The 12411-nt window shown below is 36.8% G+C and overlaps 1 protein-coding gene across 1 annotated transcript in view; it reads left to right on the plus strand.

The window, feature by feature from the left end:
* The window catches only part of Nkain2 (sodium/potassium transporting ATPase interacting 2), a 196622-nt gene extending 184606 nt beyond the window's left edge, over positions 1–12016 (plus strand). Inside the window, exon 6 of the mRNA XM_048797531.1 lies at positions 11931–12016. Coding sequence (XP_048653488.1) covers positions 11931–12016 — 86 coding nt within the window. The remainder of the gene's footprint in view (positions 1–11930) is intronic.
* Positions 12017–12411: the final 395 nt, after the last annotated feature.

Genomic DNA, 12411 nt, shown 5'->3' on the forward strand with positions numbered 1-12411 from the left:
CTGTATTATATTATTTAGCAAATAATGACCAAAAAAAAAAAAAAACAAATCTTGGGGGCTGGAGTTGTGGCTCAGTGCTAGAGTGCTCGCCTATCATGCAAGAGGCACTGGGTTCGATCCTCAGCACCACATAAAAACAAAATAATGTGTCCACCTAAAACTAAAGATACATAAATAAATAAATATTTTGAAAAATCTCTACATGTTCAGTATAGACACAACTTTTTCTCCCCAAGTTTTCAGTCCATGATTGGTAATATCCATGAATGTAGAAACTCTTGGATCTGGAGGACTGACTGTATACATATCTTCTATGCACAGCTCAACTCCCAGAAAATTTGCATAGTAAAATCAATGCATGATAGTAACAGCCAGATGGAAATAACTCCTTTGCACGATTTTTCCCCATTCACTATGTTTTTACAGATATGCTCATTTTAAACAGTTTATTGCTACCATTGATATGTAAACCAATCCTAGAAATACAGAATTTGCAGAATCATAGATCTATGAACAATCTTAGCAATCTCTTACATTTTTTGTTGATGATCAGGAAACTTGAGTTGTCTTGCAGAAAGTCAAACAACCATTAGAGGCAGAAGTGGCCTGAATTATTATAAGCCTCCCAATTATTAGTATATTTTCCTATTACTTTGCTTGAATATCCAGATAGATTCTTCCAATAAATATTTATTGAGCAGCTACTCTGTGGCAGTCATCAGGGATGAAGCAGAGAACCAAATAGATACACTCTTTGCCTTAATAGTGACTGTGGTGTAGCACACAATTCCAATAGAAAGAGGAATGAAAAAAAAAAAACACAGAGAAATGCAGACAAAGAAAGTAGGGTACCATAAGAATGCACTGCAAGAGAATCTCATGTAGTTTAGAAGAAAAGGACATTCCTTCCTGAGGAAGTGACACTGAAGGACAAGTCAGAAAGATATATAGGTTTTTAAAAAACTATGCACATCTTTTTAAGAGAAAACTACGTTTTTACTGTTTGTGCCCATGTTGACTAGATGTACACCATATTTCACACAAGTACAATTTTAAATGTTTTTAATGAGCTCAAAATAACAAATCTGGTTTCAATCTGCTCATGTATCAATAAAATGCTAAGAGTAATCACAGGACATTCTCGTTCCTGAAACTGCTACTCTTGTTCTACTAAGATGATTATGATTAATTTAGGCTCAGGCATTTTGTGATTTTTCTACTCTGGAGGCTGAAAAAATGATAAAAAGATAATGTCAGCAAAAATTACAACATGAGGAATACTTCTCTAATGAGTGATTATAGCATGCATGTTTATTTTTTTATTTCCCTAAATATACATATGTTAATGCATCCATGACCAAAACTGCTACATTTAAATGGTCTGTGCGTTCTAAATATATCCTGGATGTCAGCTGAGAAGACATGCCAAGTCCTGTCTAACTAGCTCACCTATAACTGTAATAACTGCTGTTCCCTCCAATTTTGTCTGAAAGGCATGTCATATATAATTGGAAGCAATTCTACCAGGGTAGAGCAATACAGAGAATCCAATCCATCCCAGTGGTGTGACACAAAGTGAGCCCAGACATATTGAAAGTGAAGTTGACTTAGTTACTTCATCCTGTTCTTCATGCTTCTCCACATTTATGGAAAGTATCAAAGATATCTGGATATGCAATCTTCCAACTCTTGCTTTACAATTTCTTCAGCTTCTCAGCTCTACCCCACCTCATACCACTCACTTCATCCACCCGCTTCATTTTCTTCATTATGGAAGGTTATACTGGGATCACCTTCAGTATGGTGGTAGAAGGTTTGTCTAAGACCACCTATTCTTGAAATTCTCCAACCAGCTGTAGACTCCTATCTTTTCCTTTCATTCTTCTGCCTCCTTCCTGAAAGAGGTGTCTTCACCGCTATTTGGGAGCTTCCTTGCACTAGAATCCTGGGCTTTCTCATGCTTCCCATCTTCCTACCCTTCATCTGTCCCCAGGGTTGGCAAAAGTGGTGGTACTCCCATAACCCTACCTCCATGCTTGGCTTTTCAACATCCGTGCCTGAGGAGGCTCAGATTCCATTTCTCCACTTCTCATCCTGGGTAGTTTCCCAATGCTGGAGAGTCACTATGCCCCGCTGCCTATGTGTACTTGCTTCACCCAGCTGGATGCTGGTCCTGCTTAACAGTGCTTTCTACTCTTCAGCCCACAGTGTGCCACACTCTCCATGGGACCTGTTCCTAACCTTTCCAGCCTCCTTAAACCAAATATTCAAATCTGAGAAAGTCAGTGCTATCAAACAAAAACTCCTTGGATTTCCCCTCCAGAACTCAATACTTCTCTACACTGATGATTATTCTTTTGCCTCTTTAAAACTGTGCCCAAATCTGGGAAGAACAGGTAAGATTTTCCCCTGCAAAGTAATTCATCCACTGAACTTGACCTTCTGCCTGCCTAATCCAGGATGCAGGTCTTTCCATGTCCTTATTCTCAACCACTCCTTTGGACAGCTACCTTTGCTTATATATTTGTTAGGCTTCAAGGACCCAAACACCAGATTGGTCCTGCCTCTCTCAGTCCTTTCTGATAATGTGCAAGGTGATTTCCAAAAATATTTGAAATATGGAAACTCAGTTCTATGTATTTAAGTTTTAGTATAAAATAATCTTTCTGTTTTTTTTTTTTTTGTCTGTTTGTTTGTTTGTTTTTGATTTTACATTAGGCCACATGGGGTATTTTATTGCTTGTCAGACTATATAGTTAACCAACTGAGTAGTGTCTAAAGGGTCTCCATAGACCTGCTCAGTTCTCCTCAGCTTCTGTTGATGGCATCCTCTCTTACGTTCCTCGTAGTACAGAGTTCTTTTATTTAAGTTTTTTTTCTCCATCTAGTCTCCTGGATAACATAATTCTAATCACATTAGTAAATAGCCTAAATATACATTTTAAAGCATAATTCCAATCAACCCTCTTGTATAAATCCTTTTTCCAAAAAAGATGGGACCCTGAATCTAAACATAATGTTTTTTTAATATTTTTTAGTTGTTGCTAGACCTTTATTTTACTTATACATGGTGCTGAGAATTGAACTCAGTGCCTCACCCATGCCAGGCAAATGCGCTACCACTGAGCCACAACCTCAGCCTCCATAATATGTTTTTATTATTTCTTTTTATATACATATGACAATAGAGTGTAATTTGAATTATTATACATATATGGAGTATAACTTATTCTAATTAGGATTCCATTCTTCCAGTTGTACATGATGGGGAATTTCCCTGGTTGTGTATTCATATATGAGCATTGAACGTTATGTCTGATTCACTCTACTATCTTTCCTATTCCCATCCCTCCTCCCTTCCCTTCATTCCCCTTTGTCTAATCCAGTGAACTTCTATTCTTCCCTCCCAACACCTTATTGTGTGTTAGCATCCATATATCAGAGAGAACATCTGGCCTTTGGCTTTTAGGGATTGGCTTATTTCACTTATCATGATAGTCTTCAGATCCATCCACTTACCAGCAAATACCATAATTTCATTTTTCTTTATGGATGAGTGATATTTCTTTGTGCATATATACCACATTTTCTCTATTCATTTAGTGGCTCCATAGCTTAGCTATTGTGAGTTGAGCTGCTACAAATACTGATGGCTGTATCACTGTAATATGCTGATTTTAAGTCCTTTGGGTTTAAACCAAAGAGTGGGATAGCTGGGTCAAATAGTGCTTCCATTCCAAGTTTTCTGAGGAATCTCCATACTGCTTTCCATAATGGTTTCACCAATTTGCAGTCCCACCAATAATGTATGAGTGAAGTTTTTCCCCACGTTCTCGCCAACATTTATTGTTACATATATTCTTGATAACTGACTCCAAAGCCTCCAATTTTTTGCTACCTCATAGCTTCCCTGTGATGTATCCAATGATAGCATTCTATTATTAGAAGACAATCTAATATCAAGATTCTGTCCTCAGCAAAAACCTCTCATGTATTTCTTACAATCCCTAGGTATTGCTTTTCCTGAGAATTGGCAGAGACAAGAACAACCTGACAAAATCTTTTTTTTTTAAATCTGGTGGAAATTGTATTTGCTTTTTTACTAGGTCTTTGGAACTAAAAGCTTAAAGTGTTTTTTCAAAGATATTTTAACTAAATAAATATTTTATTTACTATGACACCTTGGTACTGCTTTGGGCCTTCATTTTTTCAACATGTCCATATGTATTACCAAGTTTACAATAATAAGGATCTGATTCTGAGACAACTAAGAGGGAAACATGGAAAATAGGATCCTAAGACCTTGAAAAATCATATCTGACAAGACGGTTAGGAAGTGAAGCTTCTGCCAGATTTAGCTAATCAGACGCATTTCATTCAACGTGTACTTTATCTGCTAGAAACCCTTAGTAGCCTCACACTTTAGTGATCTTTCAGACAACTACAAGATTAAGTGCTCCTACAAAGGACTGTGTTTTCCTAATGGTGGGGGTAGGGAGAACTCACTCTCCTGTGGGAGATTTTAGCCCAGACTGAAAACCCCAAGCTCACACAGTCAGCTTGAATTGCTGCCACCACGTCTGTGTGGGAAGAAGGCTATTCTTTTCCATTTGGCCTATGGTTAGTTGTATTTTAAATTCCTTTTGTGCAAGTTGAGTAAGTACCATTAAAATTCATACCTGCAGAGGTAATGGATAGACACTCTATTTTCATAGGCCCACACAAATTCTTTAACTTCCTTCAATGAGTTCTAAATATTTAGGCTTAGTTTTCTGTGAACTGCCTTTTAAATTTTTCCCTCGTGGTTTTTTTTTTTCAACCCTGTCTCTAAAAGAGTGTTGACTAGTGGCTTTGTCATTAATAACCAAGGGACAATTTTATATTACAATACCTCGCTGCCAACATGTATTTAAAAAGGCAGCTTTAGGTTTGCTGAATTCTGTGTTCATGATTTAAAGGTTTAAATAAAACAGAGATTCACCACAGGGAATATATTTTATTAAAGAATATTTATCCATGAAACATTTTTCTCTTATTCTATTATTTCTAAATTCTACTATTACTAACATGATTAAGTCGTAGCAATTTAACTGATATGGCATTTTACTAATTTAAAATAATTGGATTTCCCTGTGCATACCCAGATAGCAGATAGGAAAACTAAGGCTAAGAGAAAACCCTGTAGCCACACTTGCAAAGAAAATGATAACATTCCTGAGTTGTCTTTTGTAGATGATTGATATGTCTGATACCTTGATTGTGGTGATGGTTTCATAGGTATGCAAATACCAAACTCCTCAAACTGTATATATAAAGTATGTTTGGATTTTGTATACCAACTACACCTCAACAAAGCTATTTTTTAAAAAATCCTGAGTTGTCTTTGAAGGGTCAAAGATAAACTCCTCCAATGAGGCAATGATTGAACAAATGCAAGCTCTATTATTTTGTCACTCTCTGCCTAGTTGTGAGTCTCTGCTTAGGATGCCACAAACTATCCAGAAAGAGAATCATGTATTTCCTACCAATGATTAACATTTGTGATGCTCTATGGCATTCATTAATGAATGACCCTCTCAACCTAGCCATGTTAATACTAAAGCACATCCTAGCTTCTTTTCTTCCACCATCCTTGACCAGAAAAGTTGCAGAGGTGGCTTCTTACCATTGATATCCAAAAATATTCTTGTGTTTATCTCAAAGCACCTAACTGACAACTAACACTCCAAATCTTCTATGAAATATTTTTGCTTTTCTTACATCATTCAAGACCTTGTGGAAGAAAGGATAAAAACACTCAATCCAATTTCATCTGGAAACTTTGCTAGCATCTTCCATGCACTGATTAAGTGCCTTATTTTCCTTTGCAGCCTAAAGGGTCTATGGAGTTCATTCAGTAAATATGAATTGAGTGTCATCCATGGGCCAAATATTGTTCTGAGTTCCCAGGCTATTGTCATAAACAATAAACAATAAAGAACAGTAAATCACATGCAGCTTACATCATAGTGGCAGAGGCAATCGACAAATAAATAGATTTATAATATGTCAGGTAGAGATAGGTTGCAATGAAGCCAATAAAGCTGAGTGAGAAAACAGAAATTCATCTCTAAAATCTCAGCAAGTCCCCAATTCACCTTGCACCAATTACATTTATTTTTTCCCTTTTCCTGGACCTTGCTAATTGGGTGCCACTCATAACTTAAAAACTACATTTCCAAAAGGAAGCCAGACACCAGCTTCTTCCTGACATTCTTTTTTGTTCTATTGAAAGAGGCAACATTACCCTAACAAAAAACCTTCTGAGAATCAACCTTGACTCTTTCCTTCCCCTCCCCTTCCTCATGTTCAAACACTATATGTTTCCTGTGTTCTACCTCGTTGTCTATTTATTTTGCATTCATTGACGTCTTTCCTTTCTCATCCTCCTAATTCTAACTCAGGACTTCAGCAACTCCCCTTTCACATTTTCTATTGAGCATTGAAGTGTAACACTGACAATATGACACATTGAAATAAAGAAAACATCCCTTATTACTTTGCAAAAACCTCACTATAATAAGAGTGCTGCAAGATGGTGCTGATAATACAAACAATTTTCAGAAGGAAGAACTGCTTAAGTGCTTATGTGGTGGCTTGCATCATTTATTAGACAAAAGTCAATGAACTAAGCCTTGAGTTCCACCTGCCTCATCGCCTTGCGAGACATATTGCAGAACTCACAACACATCATTGGTAACTGTCACTGGTGGATACAGCCCAGTGGCAACTGTGTCAGTCACTGTTCACATCACAATATTTCTAGAATATTAGATTGGAGACGAGGAGGAGACAAAAAGAGCAAAAATTTCCAGGAACACAAATAATGATGCTGGAGAATAAATAATAAAAGAAGACCCTATAATCTGTAGAGAACATAAAAGAAATACTCAAAACTATTGGCAAATAATGTGGAAAGAAAATAAAATTCTAAAGATTTTAGATTTAATCCAACGTGTGACTTGAAACCTTTGATCACCTTTGAAAAGGTTCCAGGAATTTACTAGAATGGCAAGAGTGAAAGCAGAATATACTTGGAAGGAAAGAAAATACCTGACTTCTAGTCCCATCTTCTGCTGTTTACTGCCTCCAGCAATAAACCTGTATTCATTTGTAAAATGAAGATAATTATTCCTACCCACCTGACAGTAATATTGTAAAGATAAATGATATCTCTTGAAAGAGCTTTAGGCACTATTAAACACTTCACAATTGTTGGGAATGTATTTTATTTTTATTTTCAGAAATTAAAGAGATCTTTATTGATAAAAGATACCCTTTTTCAAAATAATGCAGAGGTGGGCTATGACCCCACATGTAACTAATTACCTGGAGAAGGATCTATCAGCTGTTTCATAATCCCTATTGCTCAGAAAAATTTTACAGTAAGCAGTAGCTCCTATAAAGTCTGAAGAAACATTTAAAAGAAATTGAGAACAGATCGAAGTGGTATTAAAGATATCTTTAAAACGTAAGCCAACCCCAGTATTTCAATTTTTTGAGAGTAATAAGGCCATTTCATCCACCTCTGCTCACCACCCATGTGGCATCCTAAAGCATTCCATAAGGCACTGAAAGACCGTTTGTAAAAGGGTTCAGAGATCAGGTTTACCTAGCTGATTCACTTTGGTCCTAATGGTGGTCAACTGGTTACAGCTGATTTCAACTCCTCCCTAAAGTCACTTAGAAAGACATCCAAACAATTACTGAGAACCAAATGCACATGGAAATTGGTCATGCACAATTTCCTAGGCTATGAGCTCTGGCATGTATTTCATGTAAACTATAGAAAATATGCCCTGTGCTACTGGCTTAAATTTGAATGTCCCCTCCTGAGTTAAATAGTGAAAATCACCCTGGTTATATTCAGAGCCTCTTCTTTTTCTCATCTTCATCGTGGATCTCTGACTGTTGGAACATTTTCCATGACCCAGTCCAACTGAACACTCAGAAGAATCTGGAAAATTGGGCTCCTTCCTTTGGAGTTTGCGTTCTCCTCCCCAATTGGGTAGCTATGAGCCAGTTCTACCCACACTCCCAACATACAGATCATGGCAAATAAAGAGCAAGCCCCAGAGGATTCAAACTACATTCAAGTTTAGGCACTATTAACGTTCAGGATATTCATGTTCAGGACACACCATAAGTCCTTCCTGGCCTCTCCCTGCGTCTTAGGGAGGTCTTCATTGTGCCTTACTCAACTTTAGTCTCCACTTTTGGTCCTACTTCCATCTTTTGAACTTGAAGATTTATCTTATTTCCCCAGGTACTCCATCCCTAGGTGTACTCCAAAATCTTTGGTTCATAATCACCATCTGGCTTATCTGCAGTCTCTGGAAACAAGCTAATGAAATATCTCAAAACAACAACAATAACAATAACACAATAAATCTGGATCTCAATTTCATTGAGACCTTATTGCTTATTTCTGTCCTCCATCTACTGTGGCCCACTCTATTTTCTAGCACCAAAGTCATGAAGCTTTAACCCTGTGAATAATTCTCAGGAAACTTGTTCATAATTAAGTCCATTGTTGGCAAGAGCTCACCCTAAAAATGTGAATTCAGGCACTAAAGCACTAGTCTTAAAAAAAAAATTCTCAAAGTACAAACTGTCGATAGTGTTGCCATTTAATTATTGTACAGCTCTTCTGATATTGTCTATATAAGCTAAGATACAAATGTGAACAATGTAGAAAACAATAGAAATTCACTTTTTAAATTTTTCTTCTATAAAATTAAATACATGGTAAAGTTCCAAAGCTGTCACCAATTTAGAATTTGTAACCTGCCTAAGATAACACAGCCATCAGGTAGACCAAATAGTACTTAAACTCATGTCCTCCTAATATCAGGAGCTCTGGTTGATCACTACAACTCTCCACTTCTGATAAGGAAAAAGAGGCTATCTACCTCACAAAAAGTGTTTCTCACCACTTCCTCGCCAACACTTATTGTTGTGTGTATTCTTAATAGCTGCCACTCTGACTGGAGTGGTAGGACTGCAAATTGGTGCAGACAATCTGGAAAGCAGTATGGAGATTCCTTGGAAAACTTGGAATGGAACCTCCATTTGACCCAGCTATCCCACACCTCGGTTTATACCCAAAGGACTTAAAAACAGCATACTACAGGGACACAGCCACATCAATGTTTATAGCAGCACAATTCACCATAGCTAAATTATGGAACCAACCCAGATGCCCTTCAGTAGATGAATGGATAGGGAAACTTTGGTATATATACACAATGGAACATTGCTCAGCACTAAAAGAGAGTAAAATCATGCATTTGCAGGTAAATGGATGAAGTTGGAGAACATAATGCTAAGTGAAGCAAGCCAATCCCAGAAAAATAAAGGCCAAATGTTTTCTTTGATATGCAGACGCATAATGGCAATTGTGGGGGGGTGGGGCAGGCAGGTCGTGGGATGAATGGAGGAACTTCAGATAGAACAAAGGGAAGAGGGAAAGGAGGGGACAAGGGGGTAGGAATGATGGTGGAATGAGTTAGATATCATTACCCTAAGTATATGTATAAGACAATAATGGTGTGAAAATACTTTGTATACAATCAGTGTCTTGAAAAATTGGGCTCTATATGTGTAATATGAAATGAATTGCATTCTGCCATCATGTATAACAAATCAGAATAAATTTTTTAAAAAAGTATTTCTCATGATTAAAAGAAACCAACTACATGTCACTAAAAGACATGAAGTAGCCAGGTACAGTGGCTCATGCCTGTAATCCCAGCAACTCAGGAGGCTGAGGCAGGAGAATTCCAAGTTTGAGGTCAGTCTCAGCAACTTAGTAAGGCCCTCAGCAACTTTGAGAGACTCTGTCTCAAAACTTAAAAAAAGAAAAAAAAAAGGCTAGGGATATGGCTCAGTGGTAAAAAACACCTCTGGGTTCAATCACCAGTACCAAAAAATATAGAAATACATAAAAAACTTAGAGGAAACTTAAATGTATACTACCATGTGAGATATATATATGTGTGTGTGTGTGTGTGTGTATATATATATATATATATATATATATACACGTATATATTTTTTTTTCAAATCAATGACACTTGTGATAGATAAAATTATGGAGACAGTGAAAAATAGTGATTACCAAAGGATGATGGGGAGGAAGACATGGTTAGATAGAACACAGAGTATTTTTAAGGCAGGAAGTCTATTTTGATAGTATAATAGTGGATACATGCCACACACTTGCCAAAACCAATAGAATTTGCAACACCAAGAGTGAAGACCAATGTCAATGATGGGCTTGGGGTGATAATCATGTGTCAACATAGGCTCATCTCTTGTAACTCCATCTCTGATAGAGATGTTGATAGTGACAGAGGCCATGCATATATAAGGCAGGGCCTTGAGGAATCTCTGTATTTTTGCTAAATTTTGCAAAAGCACAAATTAAATTCACCTAAAATGCTCTAAAAAATATGATCTTTTTTTTTAAATGGGAAAGGGCTTCCTCAAAGCACAGATATCATAGACTTTATGTTACATTGCCCCTTGCTTTAGTTTCCATATGGAGAACCCCAGGATATTGACAAGAGAACACAAACTTGACAAAGTAAGCCAATAGGATACAATACTAGAAAAACTTGAGGTGTCTTAGTGCATCCTAATTCAACCTCTATTTCCCTATGCCTTTCTTTCCTGTAATCTAGCTCATCAGCCTCCTGTTGTTTTGCCTTTTATCTTCACACACAACCTCTATATCCAGAAATAAAAATGAAAAAAATATAAACTTTTTCATGTCACTATTACTATTTACTGTCTCCATTACCATTTCTGTCAAAACTTTGAGGTATAAGACAATCATTTACTATGCTCATAGATTCTGTATGTTAATAACTCAGGCCCAGAGGAATGGATTATCTTTCTTCAGTGATGTCAGGAATCTGAGCTGGGAAGACTTCAAAACAGAACTGACTCAACATTTAGGGTCTGGAATCACTTAGAGGCATTTTCTCTCATATGTCCGGATGTTGATGCTGGGTATGGGCTGGAACCTCACTAGCCTGTCGGCTTCAGCACCTATCGATGGTTGTCCATTGCTCTGTCCATGTGGGCTAGTTTGTCTTTACTCATGCAATGGTAGCTATGTTGCCCAAAAGAGCGAGAGGAGTGTATGACACCTTTATGATCTGCCACTGGAAGTCACATAGTATCATTTCTACTATTTTCAAATGAACACAAAGGTGTGCCCATGTTCAAGAGGAAAGGACACAAGCTCAAACCACTGGATGGGAGGGGTTTAAAAATCAGGCTGTGAAAACATGTGGGATAGGAGATACTGTTGCAGCCATTTTGTAAAACATCATGTACCACAGTAACTCTGGTTATATCTTATTGTATCTTAAATATCTGAATCTGTATGGCCTTTGAATACTTCACTCTTATTGTTTCAGACTGTAAAACACATGATGGCAGGGAAATCCATGTTGAGTTAACTTCCATGAACTCTACCACAGCACCTTGTACTCAACAATCAGAGTACATATTATTGCTCGTGTGCAACTAATGATACATGCCCTTGGGCAATCATTATTTTTATGATATAACATTTATAACATGATACAGAAAATCTCCATATTAGCCAAAAAGGCATATGGCATTTTATAATTGCTGGGGAAAAAAATACATAGTTTCTTCTCCCAAGTGAATACAGTCTTATAAAACAATAATTGCATTTCACCATTGGAGGAGTGGAAATAACTACCTTGAAGAATTTTTTTTTTTTTTACTTTTTGTCCACAATTATTTTTAGTTTAACAGATTATTAAAAGACTTATGTTGTAATCTGTGTGAACCTTAACCAGGTGTGGGTTCTTCTGTGAAATTAACTAATGAAGGAAATTGTTCCTTTTCAGTTGATTTCATAGGTGGCTTTGACTCTTATGGCTACCAAGGGCCCCAGAAGACGTCTCACTTACAACTTCAGCCTATGTACATGTAAGTACCTTACTTTGGAGGTATTTTTCTGGGATACCAAAAAATGGTCAAGAAAATGTATCATGGCACAAAACAGATGGCATGAAGCTCTTCTTCAGTTATGTATTTTCACTATTAATATTGTTTTGAATAGAATAATTCTGATATTTTATTTATTTTTTTTTAAATTTACCTTAACAGAAATGCCATCTCTGCCATTAGTCCTACATAAATATCACCTACACGACTCAAAATCCTGTATATTATATTCCAAGAATTGAATTACCACAAAGTTATATATTCTGAAAATGATATAACATTGTACACTATTGTATAAAAACTATATAAAAACCATATTTTCTGCTTTTCCCAGGTTAGTCCCAGTTTACGTTGGTTGTCCTGGTATAATTATCAGCTTTC

Source organism: Marmota marmota, unplaced genomic scaffold, assembly GCF_001458135.2.
Source record: "Marmota marmota marmota unplaced genomic scaffold, marMar, whole genome shotgun sequence".
Taxonomy (NCBI): Eukaryota; Metazoa; Chordata; class Mammalia; order Rodentia; family Sciuridae; genus Marmota; species Marmota marmota.